General features: G+C 45.4%; 1 protein-coding gene across 1 annotated transcript in view; it reads right to left on the bottom strand.

The window, feature by feature from the left end:
• Positions 1 to 4,782: 4,782 nt before the first annotated feature.
• IQGAP2 (IQ motif containing GTPase activating protein 2) overlaps positions 4,783 to 23,946 on the bottom strand; it is a 162,097-nt gene continuing 142,933 nt past the window's right edge. Inside the window, exons 29-34 of the mRNA XM_007518536.3 lie at positions 20,710 to 20,797; positions 17,205 to 17,414; positions 13,561 to 13,721; positions 10,556 to 10,693; positions 8,468 to 8,576; positions 4,783 to 5,755 (exon numbers count right to left, since the gene is read on the bottom strand). Of these exons, the coding sequence (XP_007518598.2) occupies positions 5,642 to 5,755; positions 8,468 to 8,576; positions 10,556 to 10,693; positions 13,561 to 13,721; positions 17,205 to 17,414; positions 20,710 to 20,797 (820 nt within the window). The 3' untranslated portion in view covers positions 4,783 to 5,641. The remainder of the gene's footprint in view (positions 5,756 to 8,467; positions 8,577 to 10,555; positions 10,694 to 13,560; positions 13,722 to 17,204; positions 17,415 to 20,709; positions 20,798 to 23,946) is intronic.

Here is a 23,946-nt window from a genome sequence, read left to right as displayed (position 1 = left end):
GCTCCTTTTTCCCTTTTAAGTTCCAGGTGTTAAGGGGGGGGTGCGAATTTAGGGATGTACAGAGTTTCTCAGTCTTCTAGACCAAGATCACTGTCACTCTAATAGAAATATAATTACACAGGGCAGAGGGGAGGTGGCATAATGGTTATGCAAACAGACTCTCATGCCTGAGGCTTCAAAGTCCCAGGTTCAATTCCCCTGCACCACCATAAGCCAGAGGTGAACAGTGCTCTGGTTAAAAAGAATGAAAGAAAGAAAGAAATATAATTAAACAGACACCAAAGTACAGGGGTCAGCTGCGCAAAAAACAAGCCATGGCTGGGGGTAGATGACACAATGATTCTCAGTCTTCTAGACCAAGATCACTTTCACTCTAATAATTACACAGGGCAGAGGGGAGATAGCATAGTGGTAATGCAAACACACTCTCATGCCTGAGGCTCTGAAGTCCCAGGTTCAGTTCCCTGCCAGAGCTGTTTAGTGCTCTGGTAAAAAACAAAGAAATAAACAAACCATAAAAATAACAGCAAAAATCAAACCATTTCAATTGCTAAACATATTTTTAAACACTTACTGAAATAGAGGGGAGGGGGGAGAGGCCCACCACTCTGCTCTGCTCTGGAATATGAGGTACTGTGGACTGGATTTTGGACTTGGGAGTCTCACATATGCAAGTTCCATCTTTTAGCCACCTCCTCCCTGGCAACAATTGCTAAGTGCCTTAAACACAAAAGGAAAACCCAAACAAACAAAAACAAACAAAAAAAAAACCATCCCTTCTGCCTGAGCAAGAAAAACTGTGTCCCGAGGAAGCTGAAGGCTGTCACTAAGCCACCCCAAAATGTCCCTCTTAAGACAATGAGGCTGTTTTGAGCAAGTTGTTTTGAGAAACTGCAAAGGACAATCTCTGAGAACAAGGTCTCCTTGTGTTTGAAGAGCCATGCTAGTAGGGTGGTCTGGAGGTGGCGTGGCAGATAAACCATTAGACTGTCAAGCAGAAGGTCCGGAGTTTGATCCCCAGCAGAACGTGAACCAGAATAGTATCTGGTTCTTCCTCTCTCTTTCTCCCCCATCTTTCTCATTAATAAATAACATAGTTTTTTAAAAGATAGAGATCTATGCTAGGGACCTATGCCAGAAACACCTGTTGCCACAGATCAGCTTTTATCTATAAGACTTACCTGCACAGCAGGGCAATCTTGTTCAGTAAACTTTTTCTTCTCTCTTCCCTGAAAGTTTCTTTAAAAAAACAAAACAACAACAACAACAACAACAAAACACAAAACCCAGTAACAAATACAAAAACACAATATCAAAAAATATAGCTTTTTGTTTTTGACTGAAGATGGTATTTTTGCCTTCAGCGCTATTGCTGGGGCTTGGTGCTGGCAGTAGAAATCTACTGTGCCAGAGAGAAATGGAGAGAGAAGGGGGAGACAGAGACGGGGAGAGAAAGAGACACCTGCAGACCTGCTTCACCATTTGTGAAGCTTCTCCCTTGCAGGTGGAGAGCCGGGAGCTCGAACCTGGATCCTTGCACAGATTCTTGAACTTAATACTATGTTGTGTTTAACTGGGTGCGACACCGCCCAGCCTCCTAGAAGTGAAATCTTTATAGCGGCTCAGGGTTATAAGAGTCAACTGTCCTCTGGCTTCTGGTTGTTTAGTCTCCTGGAAGTAGAGCAAGTCTTGATATAACAGTCTCTATAACTGTGCCCCTGTTGACTTGATTTTGTTCCTTTTCATCATCATCACGTCTCCTTCGCCGATTCCCTCATTAATTCTTGTATTTAAAGATCTCAACCAGGGGCTGGCCAGTGGTGCACCTGTTTAAGTGCATGTTACAATGTACAAGGTCTCAGGTTCAAGCCCCTGGTCCCCACCTGCAGGGGGAAAAGTTTTGTTAAGTGGTTAAGCAGGGCTGCAGGTCTCTCTCTATCTCCCCGTTCCTCTCAATTTCTGGCTGTCTCTATCCAATAAGTAAAGAAAGATCATAAAAGTAATAATAAAAAAAGATCTCAACCAGACAGAAGTTGGTAAAATCTTCAATAATAATTTCACCTTGCGGGACAAGGACGAGAATAAACATTGTTTTCTTTGAGAGCATTGGCGTGACACAAACAATCCATGCAATCAACATTCACGCATGCTGCTCTGTTAGAGCGAATTTGCTTTGACTGTTCTGCCTTTGCTGGGCTGCCGTCGCCGGAGAGGGAAGAGACCAGGAACTCGAGGCTGAGCGGGAACGCAGTGCAATGCCTTTATTGATCAGAGACAACGCCTTTATAGCTTTTGAAATGGAAGTGGCAGGTTGGAAAAGGAAATGGCTAGGAGAGGGGGTGGAGAAAAGAAAAGAGCTCGAAGGTAGAAAGCTTCCATAGCAGCTGTTGCCAAGGCTCTAACCAGTGGGATAAACCAGTGCCCTGCAGGCAGGGTGGGTCTCAGGCAAAGCAATGATTATGTAAATAGACATTTACAAGCTCAAGCAATGCAGGGGACCTGGCGTAATGCCCAACATGCCTTAAGTTGGCTCCATCTACACATTTCCTCTAAAAGTCTTTCTGAAAGAAGGCTCTGTCCTCTTCTGTTCCTCTTCCTCAGGTCAAGCTAGCTAAGGTGAAGCGACTGTCCCGTTTGGTTCTTTTCCTAGAAATAAGTACCCAGATTCATGAACACACACACAGACTACTGAGCAAGAGCACTACGTACTCGGTCCCCTGATGTCGCCTGAAAGGCGTGAGCTCTTTCAATTTTGAATTTTTCAAATTCTGTAGCTTTCGCACTTACACTTAATTTACTTCAAGCAAGCATACGCTAACCTATTTTGTCAGTATTTTGTGATCTTTTTGTTTTTTTTATTTTCCTTGTGGAAAATAAAACCTGTTCAGGTATATAGTTGGGGGCTAGGCAGTGGCACATGGGACCAGATGGTGATGCACCTGGTTAAGTGCACACACTATAGTGCACAGGGTCCTGGGTTCAAGCCCCTCACCCCCACCTGCAGGGGGAAGCTTCACAAGTGGTGAAGCAGGGCTGCAGGTGTCTCTCTGTCTCTTCCCCTTATCTCTTAGTTTCTCTTTGTCTCTACCCAATAGTATAAAAATTTAAAGAAAAAAAAAAAGGACTGTATTTGTGGAGGGGTGGAGTTCCGGTCTTCTGAGTGTCTGGAGAAGCAAATGGCTCTTCTGTTACCTGGAATCATAATTTCCTTCCTTCCTTTTTTTTTTTTTTTTAGCTTTTCAAAAAAATCTTAATTTAGTGGATAGAGGCAGCCAGAAATCGAGAGAGAAGGGGGTAATAGAGGGAGAGAGACACCTGTAACACTGCTTCACCACTTGCAAAGATGTCCCCCTGCAGGTGGGGACTAAGGGCTTGAACCAAGGACCTTGAGCTTTGCAACATATGTGCTCAACCAGGCCTGCCACCACCTGGTCCCATAACTTCCTTTCTTTTAATAGTTAATAAACCCTATGCCACTCTATTTTTAAAAAAAAGATTTTATTTATTTATTTGTGAAGATAGAGAAAGAACCAGACATCACTCCGGCACATGTACTACCTGGGATTGAACTCAGGACCTCATGCTTGAGCATCCAATGCTTTATCCGCTGCGCCACTTCCCGGACCACTGTCGCTCTATTTTTTAATTAAAATTTTTTTTTTTGCCTTCAGGGTTATTGCTGGGGCTCGGTGCCTGCACTATAAATCTACTCCTCCTGGAGGTCATTTTTTCCCCATTTTGTTGCCCTTGTTGTTGTCATTATTGTTATTGTTGCCACTGATATTGTTGTTGTTGCATAGGACAGAGAGAAATGGAGAGAGGAGGGGAAGACAGAAAGAGGGAGAGAAAGACAGACATCTGCAGACCTGCTTCATTGCCTGCAGGTGGGGAGCCGGGGGCTCAAACTGGGATCCTTTTGCCAGTCCTTGTGCTTCGTGCCATGTGCGCTTAACCCGCTGCGCCTGACTTCCTAATTTAAAAATTTTTAAAATATATTGTTAGATAGGAGAGAAAGGGGGTAGAGAGAGAAAGGGGAGAAAGAGAGAGAGAGAGAGAGAGAGAGACTTGCTAACACTGCTTCACTGCTTGTGAAGCTTGCCCCTCTGCAGGTGGGGACAGAGGACTTGAACCTGGGTCCTTGCACATGGTACCGTGTGTGCTCACTCAAATGCACCGCCACCCAGCCCCTCCTCCAGGGTTTTAATGGAGTCCATAGCTGCCAAGTAAGTGATGAACCATATTCCCCAGTGTCTCTTGAAGCTAGATGTAGCCATGTGGCTGAGTTTTGGCTGATCGGATACAAGCAGACACAGGAAACTTCGAAGGCTGACCTTGGCTCTCCCTGCACTCCACCCCAAGCCCTGTCCTGTGCATCTGAAGTTGGGGCCAACAGACCAGCCTAGGTGTCGAGGCAACCTTGTGGGCTTGCTTAGTTGCCTGTGAACTGCTGAGTTTGAGAAAACAAAACAAAACCAACTTGTCTTGTTATCACTGCAGAGTTTTCAGCTGCTCCCTCAGAAGTAAAGGTATAGGCGTGTTATAAATAGGTGTGTTATGTCTTTTCTTACTCGACAAGCTCTATTGAGAACCTTCTTAAAAAAAAAACAATCAAGAGCACTGCTCAGCTCTGGCTGATGGTTGGTGCAGGGAATTAAACCAGAACTTTGGAGCCTCAGGCATGAGAGTCTCTTTGCTCCTCATTATGCTATTTACCCTTGAGAATCTTCCTTTAGCCACTAAATGTAGTGAATCTTAGTTAAGACAACTAAAAAGCCAAACTAATGTAATTAAGGAACATTTATTTTACATCAGACAATTTTTTTCAAAGAATACATTTTAAAACCACCTAAATACTGATTTTATTGCATTACAAAAAAATAATCTAGAGGCACAGCTGAAGTGTTCAAATACACTGCACGGAGCGGAGGCGGGGCTGTGCTAGTCAGATCCACGTTGCTGCTCAGTTGCTGAAGGCCCTGGGCACAAGAGTCTTCACCGTGAGGCAGTAGTGCACTCCTTTTAGCAGGACTGATCACATCAAATACAGACTTCTACACAGGAAGTGTTATTGTATGGTCACTTTCGATTACTTATAAAAAGTTCATTTGAATTGCACAAAAGTTCTCTTCAAAATGGCTAACTCTAAGACGAGGGCTTAGAACAAAGTTTCTGTCTAAATAATTCATTACAAATAATTAGGTTTCCATTTCTCCACAGATTAAAAATTAAAAAAAAATCTATGAAGAATTACATGATTCAAATGGGACATTTACAATTTCTTATAGGAAAATAGCTTTGCATATGCGTCCCTCGGCAGCTAGATTTATTTTCTCCCTATAGCAACACAGATCACGGGATGTCCAGAGTTCTGAATCAGAGTCCCTATCCCACAGTCTGGAGAAGCGTCTAGATGAATTCATTTTGGGTGTCATTCTGCCCTAGCGTCACATTCTCTAAAAGGCACGTGGGTACATTCGTCGGAAAAGTTTTGGTCTTAAAAAAAAATTACACATTTATAAGCAGTGATTTCAATCATGTTTCAAAACAAAAATACTAAACCAATTCATTTTTTTTTTTCCCAATCCAAGTTATACAGAATCCACGAAGCAGTGACCTGCTGGCAGGCAGGCAGGCAGGCATGTCACTTGCCATAGAACTTCTTATTCAGCAGGTATATGAGAAGGTTGACGTTCACCTTCACCTTATCAAACATTTTCATGACAGCTACGCCTTCATACTGCATCTGCAGCAGATCCTGCAAGGACAAGGAGCCGCGTCACATCTCCAATCTGACATGTCTCGTGTGCGTGAATTGGCTGACCGAAACAAGATTACAGCTGGACCAGTGAGCAACACAGGGATTCTCAAACGTGAATGTCCACCAGACCCAGCTGGTTCAAAACACAGAGTTGTGCTGGGCGCCACCCCCAGGAATTTCTAATTTTGCAGTTCTGGGGTGGGGCCCAAGAATCTGCTTTTTTTTTTTTTTTTCCTCCAGGGTTATCACTAGGGCTTGGTGGTCCACCATTTCCTGGCAGCCACCCTCCATGTTTTTCGTTTTACTGGGTAGGACAGAGAGAAACTGAAAGGGGAGGAAGGGATAGAGAGAAAGAGAGAGGACCCTGTAGCCCTGCTTCACTCATGAAGCTTTCTCCCTACAGGTGGGGCTCGGGGTCTCCAACCCGGGTCTTTGCTCTTGGTAATATGTGTGCTTAACCAGGTGCGCCACCAACCAGCCCCCTGGATTCCTTACTCACCGTAAAGAACAAAGCAGACAAGCTCTTCTGCTAAAATTAATAGTCAGATTACACTGCCCATAAGCAGTAGCGTTTCACAACAACCCAGGACAGAGGCCTTTCTCAAAAGAAGGTATCCTTTCTGAACTGGTCTGAATGGATATGTCTCGTTTTCTTGTTTTTGGCTCTGAAAACTCCTTGGCTCTCAAGAATGGTGATGCTTTCCATCCTGTGCAGATGTTAGAGTCACGCCTGGCTCCTGCCAGACTCCCCCACGTCCCCACTTCCCCCCGCGGTATGTGGACACACTTCAGTGACAGGAATTCCACAGGGGACTGAAAGGTTTCATCAGTGATGCAGTTTGCTTATTCTCTTGGAGAGGAAAATATTTATTTATTTACTTTTGGATAGAGAAAGAGAGAATTGAAAGGGAAGGGGTAGAGAGAGAGAGAGAAAGAGAGAGAGACATCTGGAGCGCCCTGTGATCACTCCTGAAGCTTCCCCTCCCCCTGTAGGTGGGGATGATGGAGCTTAAGCCAAGTCCTTGCTCATGGTAAGATCCCATCAACCAGGGACACCTAAAATGTGACGTCTGCGATGACGGTGAGGATTTAACATGTTAGGATGAGGAAGGAGGGTGTGAGCAAGGGAAAGGGAAGAACTACAGAAAAATGAGTGTGTGGGGAGTCGGGCGGTAGCGCAGCGGGTTAAGCGCACGTGGAGCAAAGCACGAGGACCGGCGTTAGGATCCCGGTTTGAGCCCCTGGCTCCCCACCTGCAGGGGGGTCACTTCACAGGTGGCGAAGCAGGTCTGCAGGTGTCTGTCTTTCTCTCCCCCTCTCTGTCTTCCCCTCCTCTCTCCATTTCTCTCTGTCCTACCCAACAACGACATCAATAATAACAACAATAAAGCAACAAAAGGGAATAAATAAATATTTAAACATAAAAGAAAGAAAATCAGTGTGTGTGAGGGAATTCCTCCCTAGATGGGTGAGCAGAGAAACATGACTACAATTGTGAGTAGAAGACCAGATTTATTATTGTTATTGTTAGTGATTTAATAATGCTGAGCAAGACTGTAGACCACAGGGGCACAATCCCACACAGCTCCCACCACCAGAGTTCCGTGTCCCAGCCCCTCCATTGGAAGCTTCCCTGTTCTCTATCCCTCTGGGAGTCTGGACCCAAATTCTTAATGGGGAGCAGAAGGTGGGAGTTCTGGCTTCTGTCACTGCTTCTCCATTGGACATGGGTGTTGGCAGGTGGATCCACACCCCCAGCCTGTGTCTGTCTGTCCCTAGTGGGGCAGGGCTCTGGGGAGGGAAGTCCTGGGACACTGGTGAGGCTGAGAAGACCAGATTTTGTTGAGTCCCACCATTTGCTGTTGCCTGACCCAGCAACATGGCGTGTTCCTTCCATTAAATTTCTTTTCTTTTTTTTTTTAGACTTCCTAGTTTCTTCTCAGATAAAGACCCCTAGTTTGATCTGCTCTACTCCTACCTTTGGGTTCCTGTTTATTAAACTATTTGTCCTGCTTACATCTTACCACCTTTTAGCCACCAAATTACAGTTGCTACTATGATGCCATCCTGACCTCCCTGGGCAGACGCCCTCACCATGTGTCCTGGAGCCTCCCCTCCCCAGAGCCCTGCCCCACTAGGGACAGACAGACACAGGCTGGGGGTGTGGGTCCACCTGCCAACATCCATGTCCAGCAGAGAAGCAATGACAGAAGCCAGAACTCCCACCTTCTGCTCCCCATAAAGAATTCTGGTCCAGACTCCCAGAGGGATCAAGAAGCTTCTAATGGAGGGGATGGGACACGGGACTCTGGTAGTGGGAGCTGTGTGGGACTGTACCCTTATTACCTTACAATCTTGCTAATCATTTTACAATCACTAATAAAAATTTTAAAGATTTATTTCTTTAAAAATATCTTTACTTAGTGGATAGAGACAGCCAGAAATGGAGAAGGAAGGGGGAGGTAGAGAGGGAGAGAGACAGAGAGAGACACCTGCAGCCCTGCCTCACCACTCGCAAAGCTTTCCCCCTGCAGGTGGGGACCAGGGCGTTGATTCAGGGTCCCTGCACATTGTAACTTGTGCGCTCAACCAGGTGCGCCACCACCCAACCCCAGAAAATTCATTTTTGTTATAAAGACTTCAAGCCAGGAGAGCCACATACAAGCCTTGCAGCGCAGCTCACCAACAGCCGCAGAAATGCTTACTCACCTGAATGTTGACTTGTACTTTTTCCATCTCGACAGCCAGGAATTTGGACCTGATGTCGAAGATTCCCACGTCTTCCGTAGAAATGATATCAAATGTGACGTTTTTAAACCTGGCAAAGAAAGGGATGCTTGATCACGCACGTACGACCCTAGAGCGACATGTCTAGCTGAAACCCATTAGTGAAACCCTGACTTCCATTCTCAAGGAGTCTCCTGGGGGAAATCCTAAGGAAGTCACTGACAAGCTCCACTTCTCCTCTCACCCCACTCCCACCACACCCCCCACCAAAACTAAGTTGGAGGGCTTGATGTTGTGATCTGTATTGCACTGAGCACAGAAGGTCTTCATTACAGGGAAATACAAGATGTGGGGTGGGGGTAGATAGCATAGTGGTTATACAAAGAGACTCTCATTTCTTAGGCTCCAAAGTCCCAGGTTCAATCCCTCTACCCACCATAAACCAGAGCTACTTACTGCTCTGGAAAAGAGAGAAAGAAAGAAGGAAAGAAAGAAAGAAAGAAAAAGAAAAGAGGGGCCGGGTGGTGGCACATCTGGTTGAGCGCACATGTTACAGTGCGCAAGGACCCAGGTTCGAGCCCCAATCCCCACCTGGAGGGGAAAAGCTTCACGAGTGGTGAAGCAGGGCTGCAAGGTGTCTCTGTCTCTCTCCCTCTCTATTACACACTTCCCTCTCAGTTTCTGGTTGTGTTGATCCAATAAATAAATAAAGATAATTAAAAAAAAGAAAAAGAAAAGAAATACAAGATGTGAATTTTGCTTTTGAAGAGAACAGAACACGTGGAAACAGCCACAAAACAAGAAAGTCAAACTCCTCACGCTTCTGTCAGAGCAGCTGAGAATTTTAGGTGGTAACAGACAAAGAACAAGGTTTTAATGTGTCCCAGGGCTCACAGGGCCTTTAAAACACGCGGGAGTCTGGCGGCAGCACAGCGGGTTAAGTGCACGTGGCCCAAAGCGCAAGGACCGGCGTAAGGATCCCGGTTCGAACCCCGGCTCCCCACCTGCAGGGGAGTCGCTTCACAGGCGGTGAAGCAGGTCTGCAGGTGTCTGTCTTTCTCTCTCCCCTCTCTGTCTTCCCCTCCTCTCTCCATTCCTCTCTGTCCTATCCAACAACAACGACAACAACAATAATAACTACAACAATAAAACAACAAGGGCAACAAAAGGGAATAAGTAAATAAATATTTTTAAAAAATGCCTGGCCCTGTTGGTCTGCTTTTAAATTCTGATTCTAAGACCCCTTCTGTGCCATTGCTTGACTTTGTGGTCTATTTACATCATCAATGTTTTGTTCGAATTGGTTTAATCCCCATTGGTTCACGCGCGTTTTCCTTCTCCCCACCCCCTATCCTATGTACATCCTCTTCTGACCTGACACTTCTGCCTCAGGAGACATATATAGGACAGGATTGTGATTAGAGATAGCTAGATCGAACTGCTTCCCCGCTCGTCAATAAAGATTGAACTGCGTTCTCAGCTCAGCCATGAGTCCCTGGTCGTCTCTCTCCCGCCCGCGAAGCTAGCCGGCATCTGGTGCCCCGAACTGGGACCGGCATGGCCCCTCAGCCAGCACTTCATAAGTCCTCGGCACCGGACGCTGATGGCTGGATGGCAAGAGCAGAAATTACAGTGCAGGTATTTTCCTTTTTTTAAAAAAAATTTTTTTCCTGCAGGGTTTTATCTCTGGGGCTCAGTGCCTTGCACTACAAATCCACTGCTCCTGGTGGCCTTTTTTTTTTTCATTTTACTGGATAGGAGGGAAATTGAGGAGGGGGAGAGAGGGAGAAAGAGAGACACCTGCAGCCCTGTTCACTGTGTTCACTGCTTGTGAAGCTTCCCCCTGCAGGTGGGGAGAGGGAGATTGAACCCTGATCCTTGCACAGGTCCTTGGGCTTAGTGCTATGTGTGCTCAACGGGGCTTGCCACCGCCCGGCCCCCAGTGCAGGTATTTCCCATCATCTGCAGCCAAGGGTGAGCTTGGACGGGCCAAGTGGCCGCATGGGGAGGCCCCAGGAGCTGGCGGGAATGTGAGTCTGGTGGGTGACCGGTGCAGACCACCGCACTCACTGGCTCGCCTGCAGCTCCTCGATCCCCAGCAGGACGCCCTTCTCGTGCAGCTTGGACGCCGTGTACCTCACGGTCTTGGCTCGCTTGGCTCCTTTGGGCTCTTCTTTGCCGTCCAGTTTAATGGATCTCCGAGCATTTCTAGCAAAAGAAATGAAGACAGACCTTCCGTCACCATGATGGCAAACGCGGGTGTTGCCGGCACCACCCTGGGGCCCCTTCCAGCTCGTGCCGGGTTTCTGAATCCAGGCGACAGTCTCCCTCTGCAGTAAAGCCTCGCGACCCACCGAGCTCATCAAGGGAAAAAGAGATGTTTTATTCATTTACTTATTTTCTCTCTCTCTCTCTTCCTTCCTTTCTTCCTTTCTTTCCTTCTTTCTTTCTTTGCCACAAGGGTCATCGTTGTCTGCACTATGAATTCATTACTCCAGGTAGTAATTGTTTTTTTTCTTTTTAAAAATATATATGTTAATATTTATTTGTTTTCCCTTTTGTTGTCCTTGTTGTTTTTTTATGGTTGCTGTAGTTATTATTGTTGTTATTGATGTCATCGTTGTTAGGTAGGACAGAGAGAAATGGAGAGAGGAGGGGAAGACAGAGAGGGGGAGAGAAAGACACACACCTGCAGACCTGCTTCACCGCCTGTGAAGCGACTCCCCTGCAGGTGGGGAGCAGGGGGCTTGAACCGGGATCCCTACACCAGTCCCTGCGCTTTGCACCACGTGCGCTTAACCTGTTGCACTACCGCCTGACTTCCTTAAAATCTTTTTATTCATTTATTATTGGATAGATACAGAGAGAAACTGAGAAGGGAGGAGGGGGAGACAGAGAGGGAGAGAGACAGAGAGACACCTGCAGCCCTGCTTCACCACTCGGGAAGCTTTCCCCCTGCAGGTGGGGACGGGGTGGGGGGTTGACCCTGAACCGGGGTTCTTGTGCACTGGAATGAGCGTGGGTAACCACGTGCGCCACAGCCTGGCCCCTTTTTTACTTGATAGTGCAAAGAGAAATTGAAAGAAGAGGAGAAATGGAGGGTAGGTGGAGGGAGAGGGAAGGAGAGAAAGAAGGTGCTCTAGCTGGGCGGCATACAGTTGTTCATAGAAGCCTCGCATGATATGTTGAATTTCTGCGGTGTCTGCTGTGATATCTCCTCTTTCATTTAGTATCCGATTTATTTGGGTCTTCTCCCTTTTTTGTTTTGTGAGTCTGGCTAAAGGTTTGTTGATTTTGTTCACTCTTTTGAAGAACCAACATTTACTTTCACTGATCTTTTGTATGGTTTTCTTATTCTCAATGTTATTGATTTCTGCCCTAACTTTAGTGATTTCTGTCCTTCTGGTGGCTTTAGGGCTCCTTTGTTGTTGTTCTTCTAGGTCTTTAAGATGTGCAATCAGGCTGTTTATTTGTGCTTTTTCTTGTTTCCTAATGTGTGCTTATACAGCTATGAACTTCCCTCTCAGGACTGCCTTAGCTGTGTCCCAAATATTTTGATAGCTTGTGTCTTCATTTTCATTGAAGTCTCGAAACATTTTGATTTCTTCCTTGATTTCCTCTTTGACCCAGAGGTTGTTAAGAAGTATACTACCCAGAGCCATCTACACATTTAATGCTATCCCCATCGAGATCCCAAGCACATTTTTAGGGAGAAAAGAACAAATGCTACAAATGTTTATCTGGAACCAGAAAAGACCTAGAATTGTCAAAACAATCTTGAGAAAAAAGAACAGAATGTTCCAAGGACAATTGTTGGTCTGCTTCTAAAACCCCTTCTGTTTCATTGGTTTAATCCCCCCTGCTTAACACTGTCTTCTATTTACATAACCACTGTTAATTAAGCACTACCCTGCCTGCAGGGCACTGGTTTAATCCCCACTGGTTCAGGATGTCTTTTTTTTTATTTAATTTATTATTTTTTTAATTTTTTTTATTTTCTCTGACAAAAAAATAGAAACTGAACTACCAGCATTGATATAACATCTAAGTAGCCAGTCAATGCTAAAACAAATACAATACACTGGGCGGTAGTGAATTCCCATACTAAAAATGATCAAGCCCAGATTGAGTGATTGCTTACAAACTATGTAATAAAGATATTAAAAGTTCACTAGGGGCTTGGAATATTATATTGCTTATTTGATGTCTTCAGCATGGTCTTTTAAGTAATAAAAATATTCATCATCACACAACAGAAACATGATACACTATGAGTTAAATAGATTGCATTATCAGTCTGCCTCCAAAACAAAGATGTTTTACATTACAAGGCATCATTAAACTGAACTGATACCAGTATGTCAAAAATATAAACCAGATATGAACAGATTCTTGGTTCTTTTTTTCTCACTCATGATGTCTTTTTGCTCCGCCCCCTCTCGTAGTCACCCTGATTTGCACCAGTCACTTTTTGCTCTACCCTCCTACGTCACATCCTGTTTCCACCCTACTTGGCGAATATATATATAAGGACAGGATTGTGATTATATATAGTTTATCTTGGCTTAGATTGTGCTGCATTCCACATGAATAAAGAGATACTGCGTACAGCTCAGCCATGAGTCTCTGGTCATCTGCCTCCCGCCGGCAAAGCTAGTCCGGCATAATGGCGCCCTGAACAGGGACTGGCAGACAATAGTTTTCACTTTTGTAATACTTTTTTTTTTTTTCACTTTTGTAGTACTTTGAGAACATCGTTGACTAAAAAATACAGAACGAATAACAAGAGTGTCTCCCAAGTGCAGAATTGCTGCTTAGAAAGACAAGAGGTTGGCCGTTCCTTTAGCTCCACTGATGATGGAGAACTAAGGGTTTCCGAATGCACCCCTGACTTAGTTCACAGTGGCAAATAGTAAAAATTAAAACTCTAGTTTTTTTGTTATACAAAAGTTTGCTACAATCTCGACAATAGAAGATAGTAAACAACTTAACAGAAGTCATGGTATTACAAACCAGACACGGTTTCAGCTGACCTTTTCTGGGAGTTGGGCGGTAGCGCAGTGGGTTAAGCTTACCTTCTTTTTAAGTTGTCCACACAGGTTTTTATATAGGTGTCGTAATAACTGATCTGCTCCTCATAAAACGCCGCCTTCTGGTTGAGTGCATCGAGGGTCTGCTGGAGTTTCGCCAGCTCTGCTTTTCGAAGCTTTCGATGAATCCTCTGATTTCGAATATCCTGAGACAACAAGTGAAGATTGTGATAGGAGCCTCACCTTGAATTCCTCTTTCTGATGCTGCCAATGTTAGGCAAGAAATAACACCGAATATTATTAACTCACAGTCTGTGCCTGCTGTGAGCTCAGTTACATTGTTTGAGTCTCAGAGTCAAACTATCTTACTTCAGAACTAGAACATGCCGATGTTTAAGAGAGTGGCTTTTAATTTTCTTGTTGGCAGAGCAAAGGCATAATTTTAGAATAGGCATAAAATTAAAATTAAGGCTAGATCATGTTTTTTGGGGGGACAAGGGCTGGGTGGTGGTGGACCTGGTTAAGTGCACATGTAGCCATGAGCAAAAGGACCCAGGTTCGAGCCCCTGATTCCCACCTGCAGGAGGAAAGCTTCGTGAGCAGTAAAGCAGGGCTGTAGGTGTCTCTCCTCCTCTTGTTCCCTCTCTATCTCTCCCTTCTCTCTCAATTTCTCTGTCTCTATCCAATAAATTAAATAAAATATACAAGGGGGGCATATTGTTGCCTTCTTAGCACAGTGGCCTGGGTGTCCATCCCAAAAGATGGGGTACAAGGAGGACTTAGTAGGGACAGACATTTCTTCAGAATATTTCAAACACTTCACTGTGAAGAATATTTTAAATTAAAAAGGTGCATGTATTTTTTGTTTTTAAATCTGGAAAATAGTTATTTTTAAAAAAAAATATTTTATTTATTTATTAATGAGAAACACAGGAGGAGAGAGAAAGTACCAGGCATCACCCTGGTACATGTGCTGCTGGGGATTGAACTCAGGACCTCACACTTGAGAGTCCGATGCTTTATCCACTGCGCCACCTCCCAGACCACTGGGAAATAGTTCTTAAGGTTAGCAAAAATAACAACTGACTCTCAAGACTGAATGAAAAGACTCCACACATTGATGGCCACTTGGATTCAAATAGGATTACTAGAACATGAGTGTGTCTAAGCTGGTTCCACCATAAGAGAACTGTGCTTTCTTTAACCTTATCAAGTCTTTTTTTTTTTTTTCTGAGAGAGAGAGAGAGAGAGAGATAGGCAGGCCAGTGCGGGGGGGGGGGGTATGTGGTCTCAGGCATAGGGTCCTCAGCTCTGCATGGTAAGCTTCCTCCCCAGAACTGCATGTTTGTTTTAACTTCAATTGTTAGGTTATGAAAGTCTTTCACTCTAGGGGGTCGGGCGGTAGTACAGTGGGTTAAGCGCAGGTGGCGCAAAGCATAAGGACCGGCGTAAGGATCCCAGTTCGAGTCCCCGGCTCCCCACCTGCAGGGGAGTCGCTTCACAGGCAGTGAAGCAGGTCTGCAGGTGTCTGTTTCTCTCTCCCTCTCTGTCTTCCCCTCCTCTCTCCATTCTTTCTGTCCTATCCAACAACAACAACAATAATAATAACAACAATGATCAGCAACAAGTCCTGGGTCTCAGTAATAAACCAGTCTGTTAAAAAAAAATGAAAAGAAAAAAAGAGAGTCTGTTACTCTAAGAAAATGGTGACCATTCAATATTCTTCCTTTGTGGTCAAATTAAAAATGATTTCTCCAGAAATTCAATGATGGACAGATCTTTCTTCAATAAAAATTACTCTTAATTGGACTCTTTTCAGAGACGCTTTCAAGAGAGTCTCCTGTTTACTAAGGCAGAAGCATACATTTCTCTACCACATATTCCTAAAGAGAAATATTTTCCACCCAGAGCTATAAGAATAAACACCTCTTTCCCAGACTGACTCAGGCTAGGAAGGGGAAAAAAAAAAAACAAACAAAAGAACCCAAGCCAGTCAGAACTGACCAGAACGTTCCATGGAAGAATGAAACTGGGTGAGTTTTCCTCCTCCAAGTTAAGAAAATTCAAAAAATTTTCTTTCCTAATCATTTAAAACTGCCATTTACCTCTAGACTTCTTTTACTTGGAAATGTTCTCTTAGCCCTGAAACAGGCCTCCTTATCCTCTGCAAACAGATCCCAGTCACTTCCTGTGGGTTTTCCTTGCACTAATTTGAGATCTTTTACTCAGGAAGCTTCCCAAGTGTCAAGATTTTGGATAATAAAAACTGAAACTGACCATTGACGCTAGAACTACATATAGGCTAAGTGGCTGAGAGGGGGAAAAAAACAAACAACTCAGGGGCATAAAGTTGACTAGTTACTTCAGTTACAGGCTCAAAGAACAATGAGGCTAGCTGACCTCATACAAGCTACTGCTCTTCAAATGGCCATGTCTGCTTTTATTACTCTCTGCCTTTGTTCTCACGGAGGGTCCCCTGCTCCAGTGCCCTCTTTAGACAGACAGGGATAGGTGGGATGGGGAGGAGATACCTGGCTCTGAAGCTGCCTCCCCACTGCCTCCCCCCACTGTGGTTGAAACTTGGTTGCAAGCACAGCAAAGCAAGCACACTATCCAGCTAAACTATCCTAATTAATTAATTAGTTAATTAAGTGATTTATTATTGGATAGAGACCGAGAGAAATTGAGAGGGGAGGGAAAGATAGAGAGGGAGACAGAGAGACACCTGCAGCCCTACTTAACCACTTGTGAAGCTTTCCCCCTGCAGGTGGGGAGCTATCCTAATTATTTATTTGTTTATTTATTCCCTTTTTGTTGCCTTGTTTTATTGTTGTGGTTATTATTGTTGTTATTATTGATGCTGTCATTGTTGGATAGGACAGAGAGAAATGGAGAGAGGAGGGGAAGACAGAGACGGGGGAGAGAAAGACAGACACCTGCAGACCTGCTTCACCACCTGTGGGGAGCCAGGGGCTCGGACAAGGATCCTTATGCCGGTCCTTGTGCTTTGGGCCACGTGTGCTTAACCTGCTGCGCTACTGCCCGACTCCCCCTAATTTTTTTAAAGACACAGAGAGAAACACCAGAACACTGCTCAGCTCCGGCTGATGGTGGTGCAGGGAACTGACTAAACCTGGGACTGTGGAGCCTCAGGCATGAGAGTCTCTGTGTATTATGCTTTCTCCTCCCCCACCCAAGCTGAACTATCTTGCTGGTCCTGAAAGCGTCATTTGAAAAGCAGGTAGGTATTAGGCAGGGTAGATAGCATGATTACTCAAAGAGACTCTCATGCCTATGGCCCCAAAGTCCCAGGTTCAATCCCCAGCAGGCAGTGGCTGTGGAGCACCTGGTTAAGCGCACGCATCACAGCGCACAAGGACCCAGGTTCAAACCCCTGGTCCCCACCTGCAGGGGGAAAGCTTTATGAGTGGTGAAGCAGGGCTGCAGGTGTCTCTCTTGTCTTTTTCCTTCCCTATCTCCCCTTCCCTCTTAATTCTTCCTCTCTGTCTCTATCCAATAATAGGTAAATAAAAATAATTAAAAAAAACCCTCAACCCCCAGCACCACTATAAGCCAGAGCTGAGGAGTGTTCTGGTTAAAAACAAACAAACAAAAAGGCTGCTTAGCACGTACTCCACGATGAACAAATCACTACTAAATGTAAAAGAAAGAAAACTCTTTCCAGCGACCTTGGAAATCTCGTTGAGAATGTCTTGGTATTTATTTTTGGAGGACACATGTCCGGACTGTTCCAGCGCCCGCAGATTCCTCTGGATCTTCCTTTTCTTTTGCTCCAGGGGCAGCTGTGTGTCTGCTGCCGACTGGCTGTTCTTGGCCTCCTCAGGAGTCCTGGAGTCCAGGGCAGCGCGGCTCGCCATGTCGTTGGAGTGATCAAGTTCCTGGAAAGGGAAGATGAACACGCTGACTCCCCCTCTGTTCCCCTCATCTCCCATATTCAGACGCTGCAAGCTGCAAGTTAACGTCTAAACAGAAGAGGGCCTGCAGTCAAGGTCCGGGGACACAGTCTGCTCTTCCTGGGTTTTCAAGTACGGTTTTGAGAAAGACATCACCCTTTTCTTTTTCTTCCTTCCTTCCTTCCTTCCTTCCTTCCTTCCTTCCTTCCTTCCTTCCTCCCTCTCTTTCTTTCTTCCTTTCTTTCTTTCTTTCTTTCTTTCTTTCTTTCTTTCTTTCTTTCTTTCTTTCCTTTTTCTTGTTCTTTGTCTCTTTCTTTTTTTACCAGAGCACTGCTCAGCTCTGGCTTATGATGGTGCGGGGGACTGAACCTGGGACTTTGGAAACTCAGGCATGAGAGTCTCTTTGCCTCACCATGATGCTGTCTAGCCCCGCCTTCCTCACGCCTTTTCTTTTAAATGTTATTTTACTGGAGGGTTAAGGGTGTTCAGTACAGGTGTCGCATCTCCCCATGACAGTTGTCTGCAGAACACTCTCACCCCCAGTTAGGGCCTTTCCCGCCCTCACGCTCCGAGGCCCCACGACCCCCAGCCCTGCATCCTCCTTCCTCCAAATCTTTTGCTGTGGTGCAGTTCACCGAGCCCAGTCCAAACGTTCATCTTTATTCCTTTGGAGAGATATAGCGGTAGTGGGCAAGTCTAACCTGAGAAATTCTAAATAGTGATTTTATTGCCAAGGTGACAAAGTACCTTAGTAACAGAGTACCTTAAGTACCTTAAGTACCTTAGTACCTTAGGACAGAGAGAAATGGAGAGAGGAGGGGAAGACAGAGAGGGGGAGAGAAAGACAGACACCTGCAGACCTGCTTCACCGCCTGTGAAGCGACTCCCCTGCAGGTGGGGAGCCGGGGTTCGAACCGAGATCCTTATGCCTGTTCTTGTGCTTGGCGCCACCTGCGCTTAACCCGCTGCGCTACAGCCCGACTCCCAACTTCTGTATTTTAGAGCAAAGATCTGTGATGGCCTTCATGGCCTGTGACTCTCCACAAACAAAGCTGACGTGAATGCTCAGTGGGTCTGGCTGCTCCAGGTCTAATAATTGAAAGAATCCCACGCAGGAAATCAACACATAGCAGTTTCCCCTTTACTGGCATGCCGACGACAACAACAATAATAACTACAACAATAAAACAACAAGGGCAACAAAAGGGAATAAATAAATAAATAAAATAAATAAATAAAAAATAAAATACAGAAGTTATTCTTAGACAGCCAGCAACTACCTGCCGAGCATGAACCTAAGAGAACACAGATTTTTAAAAAATATTTACTTATTTATTTCCTTTTTGTTGCCCTTTTTGTTTTTTTTTATTGTTGTTGATGTTGTCATTATTGGATAGGACAGAGAGAAATGGAGAGAGGAGGGGAAGACAGAGAGGGGGAGAGAAAGACAGACACCTGCAGACCTGCTTCACTGCCTGTGAAGCAACTCCCGCAGGTGGGGAGCCGGGGGCTCGAACCGGGATCCTTATGCCGGTCCTTGTGCTTTGCGCCATGTGCGCTTAACCCGCTGTGCTACTTACTGCCCGACTCCTGAAGAACACAGATTAAAAAAAATATATTTTATTAGAGACAGAAGGAAACTGAGAGGGAAGGGGTTGATAGAGAGGGAGAGAGACAGAGATGCCTGCAGCCCTGCCTCACCACTTGTGAAGCTTTCCCCCTGCAGGTGGGGACCAGGGGCGTGAATCCGGGTCCTTGTACACTGTGACATGTGAGCTTAAAAATTTTTATTTCATATAATTTTATTTGACCACAGTTTTTCTCTGTCTTATGGTGGGGATTAAGGCCAGGGGTTGAAGGAAAAAAGGAAGGAAGGAAGGAAAAAAGTCAGGAAGGAAGAATGCATCGTAGGGTTAGGAAGGCAGGCAAGTGGTAGCACACAGGACTTTCATTTGGTAAGATGGCACCACCAATAGCCAGATCTGAGAGCTGAGTAATGGTCTAGTCAAAAATAAAATCCTTACTGGAAAAAAAATGCATTTTAAAAGATGCTGACTGTGGTCCAGGAGATGGCACAGTGGATCAAAGATTGGACTCTCAAGCAGCAAGTCCCATGTTTAATCCCTGGCAACACATGTGCCAGGATGATGTCTTGTTCTCTCTCTCTCTCCTTCTATCTTTCTCATTAATAAATAAATAAAATCTTGGGGCTGGCTAGGTGTTTCTCAACAGCTGGTTGAGCACACGTTACAGTGCACAAGGACCTGAGTTCAAGCCCCCAGTTCCCAACTGCAGGGGGACAGTTTTATGAGCGGTGTCACAGGGCTGCAGGTGTCTCTTCTCTATTTCCCCCTTCCCTCTTAATTTCTGACGGTCTCTATCCAAGAAATCAGTAGGTAATAAAAATAACAACTAATCAACTCTTTTAAGAAAAAGGTGTTGATTAAAAACTCAACACACAACATAACTCGGGTTACTTACACCAGGCTGTCTGTGGGGAGATGATGATGTTCTAATTCAATGGGCTCAAATGTTTGCTCCCAGAGAAGTTGGTAAATGGTGCTTTTGTGGGAGATACTTTTTCATTTCTTCAAGTTAGAAAATACGTGAACTCTGAAAGGCATTTCCCCCCTTGCATCCTGTGGGTAAGAATTCTCCTCCCCTGACTGAGCTGCCAGTTCACTGTGTGATAAAAGTTTATGATGAACATTCTGGGGCTTGTAAGACCCAGAGGCATCTGCCTCCTGTAGGATTCCACTGCACTCAGCAGAAACACTTTGATGCTCATTCTTTCATTCCTCTCAATACTCTGTACGCGCTTTAAACGTGGCTCCACTGACCAGAGGAAGAGAGAACACACTTCCCTTTCAAACCACGGCACACACAGCTTTTCTGGTAACACTAACCATTTGGCATTGAGGGCTACTAAGAAAATAACATCTGCTGTAAATGCTGTTCTCTCTTTCTTTTTAAGGACTTACTTTTTTAAAACCAGGGTTTTAAAAAAATATATATCTTTATTTATTGGATACAGACAGCCAGAAATCAAGAGGGAAGGGGGTGACAGAGGAGAGAGAGAGAGAGAGAGAGAGAGAGAGAGAGAGAGAGAGAGAGAGAGAAATACCTATAACACTGCTTCACCACTTGCAAAGCTTTACTCCTGAAGGTGGAAACTGGGGGCTCGAACTTGGGTCCTTGCACACTGTAACATGTACACTCAACTAGGTGTGCTACCACCCGGCCCCTGTACATGCCATTCTCTACTCAAAGACCAAATTACCTGTTGTGCAGTTGCTGGCGTCTCTAAGATCTCCATCAACGTGTTCCCTGGTTGATTCCGGATCACGTCAATTATCAACATTTTAGTCCTTAGAAAACAGAGAAAGCATAGAGAAACCTTTTAGATGACATTCCTGATGCAAAAGCAAGCAAGCAAGCAAACAAAAAAGCATGCTTCTCTCAAGAGAGTGCACACACACACACACACACACACACACATACCAGCTCCAAAGACTCCAGCCCACTCCCACCTTATTAGATAATCCTGGAAATAAAATAGTCTTGCAGAAATCCAGCACGTCTGCTCTGAGGCCCCTGACAGTTGAGGAATGCCTGATAATCCAAATCTGGGTTTTTAAATGCTCCATGTAGGCTATGCTGCCAGCACCATGGATGCAAGGAGCTGTAAGGTTTCCTATGCAAATACTTCCTTATTTTATTATTATTTTTTTAGACCGAGGCTATTATTTGTTTGTTTATTTGCAGAGCAGAAAGGAAGCATCCTGCCAATATGACTGACCTTAGTGGGGAAAGAAGTGGTATCTAAGATCCTTACTCTTTCCTGAAATTCCCGAGTCTGCTAATATGTCATAAGCCTTTAAAAATTTTTTTATTATATTATATTATATTTATTTATTTATTTGATAGAGATAGCCAGAAATTGAGAGGGATGGGGGAGATAGGGAGAGAGACAGAGAGACACCTGCAGCCCTGCTTCACCACTCGCAAAGCTTTACCCCTCTAGGTGGGGACCAAGGGCTCAAACCCAGGTCCTTATGCACTGTAACATGTGTGCTCAACCAGGTGCACCACCACCCAGCCTCTGTCTATCATAAGCCTTTAGGAGGATGGTCCGGGAGGTGGTGCAGTGGACAAAGCCTTGGACTCTCAAGCATGAGGTCTTAAGTTCAATCCCCGGCAGCACATGTACCACAGTGATGTCTGGTTCTTTCTATTTCTCTCTCTCTGTCTCTCCTCCTGTCTTTCATATTAATAAATAAAATATCAAAACATAAAAAAGACTTTAGAATCCAGACCAACTGTTTGCCTCCCTGCTCTGAGATCATTGTGGGGCAGTTTCACAGCTAACAGGAGGCTGACACAACTCCAGTGCTGGGTACTTAAGACTCTCAGGGGCCTGACAGAGGAACGAACAAACAGGCTTGGGTCTCTGTCTTCAATTGCTGGAGAATAAAGAGTGACTCACTGCAGAGTCAAGAGTTGAAAAAATGTGGCCTGGAAGGCGGTGCAGTGAAGTTAACACTGGTCTGTAAAGTAGGAGGCCCTGAGTTCCTTCCTTGGCATTGCACATGCCTGAGTGGTGTGCTGGTTCTCTCTCTTCTCCTCTCTGCCATAAACAAGCAGATAAATTGGGCCAGTGGTGGTGCACTCAGTTAAGCACACATAGTACTAAGCACAAGGACCAGTGGAAGGACCCAGGTTCCAGCCCCCGGTCCCCACCTGCAGGGGGTCTGCTTCATGATTGGTGAAGTAGATCTGCAGGTGTCTCTCTTTCTCTCTCGCACTCTCTCTCCCCCTCCTCTGTCAATTTCTCTTTGTCCTAACCAATAAAATGGGAAAAAATGGCCACCAGGAGCAGTGGATTCCTAGTGCTGGCACCAAGCCCCAGTCATAGCCCTGAAGGCAAAAAAAAAAAAAAAAAAAAAAACCTCAAAACAAACAAACAAGCAAACAAAACCATCTCTGGAATTGCTAGAAGCCATTAAAAATAGGTATTGTTTAGGGTAATTGTCCACTCTTTCCGTTATTAAAGACCAGTTCGATAATCATGAACAAGATTTTGATGTGAAAGGCAAGTGACCAAGCTTATAGCCATGGGGGCAGCAAGACTGGGTACAGTTTTCCTCTCCAAAACAGGTTCAGTGAAGTTCCCCTCAGCACTCGCAGGTCTAAGCCAGCTGTGAAGGTTCACTTTCTTTCTGCCTCTGTGATCCTGTTTAATCCCAGCTCTCTCAGAGATACGCTATCACCAGATGATGAATCTCTTCCTAAACCACGGCCGGAAATGTTCGCCCAGCACGAACATGTTAGCAAATGAAACAAAACATTGTTCACGTCTGGAAATACAGGGACAATGGCTCACAAGTGTCAGAGGAAACCCTCATTGTTAATTATACATCTTTTTTTTTTTTTGAGAATCAGGTAAAATCCAACAGGCCATCTGTAAACAGTTTATGTCTCATTTCCTATTTATTGCCAAGTGTGTATGACAAGAATGATCACAACCACTTCCTCTGGTCCCCTGGACCTTCAGAGGCTTGATGTGTCATTTGGGAATGCACAGCTGATGATGACCATGTGGGCTGTGTACACAGCTGATGGTGACCACGTGGCTGTGTATACACATCTGATGATCACCACGTGGGCTGTACACAGCTGATGGTGACCATGTGGGCTGTGTATACACAGCTGATGATCACCACGTGGGCTGTACACAGCTGATGGTGACCACGTGGGCTGTACACAGCTGATGGTAACCACGTGGGCTGTGTACACACAGCTGATGATGACCACGTGGGCAGTGTACACACAGCTGATCATGACCACATGGGCAGTGTACACACAGCTGATGGTGACCATGTGGGCTGTGTACACACAGCTGATGGTGACCATGTGGGCAGTGTACACACAGCTGATGGTGACCATGTGGGCTGTGTACACACAGCTGATGGTGACCACGTGGGCTGTGTACACAGCTGATGGTGACCACGTGGGCAGTGTACACACAGCTGATGGTGACCACATGGGCTGTGTACACACAGCTGATGATGACCACGTGGGCAGTGTACACACAGCTGATCATGACCACATGGGCAGTGTACACACAGCTGATGGTGACCACGTGGGCTGTGTACACACAGCTGATGGTGACCATGTGGGCTGTGTACACAGCTGATGGTGACCACGTGGGCTGTGTACACACAGCTGATGATCACCATGTGGGCTGTGTACACACAGCTGATGACCACGTAGGCTGTGTACACACAGCTGATGGTGACCACGTGGGCAGTGTACACACAGCTGATGGTGACCATGTGGGCTGTGTACACACAGCTGATGGTGACCATGTGGGCTGTGTACACAGCTGATGGTGACCACGTGGGCTGTGTACACACAGCTGATGATCACCATGTGGGCTGTGTACACACAGCTGATGACCACGTAGGCTGTGTATACACAGCTGATGGTGACCACGTGGGCTTTGTACACAGCTGGT

This window comes from Erinaceus europaeus, chromosome 11 (assembly GCF_950295315.1).
Source record: "Erinaceus europaeus chromosome 11, mEriEur2.1, whole genome shotgun sequence".
Lineage (NCBI taxonomy): Eukaryota > Metazoa > Chordata > Mammalia > Eulipotyphla > Erinaceidae > Erinaceus > Erinaceus europaeus.
This window is presented reverse-complemented; position numbering and strand designations above follow the sequence as displayed.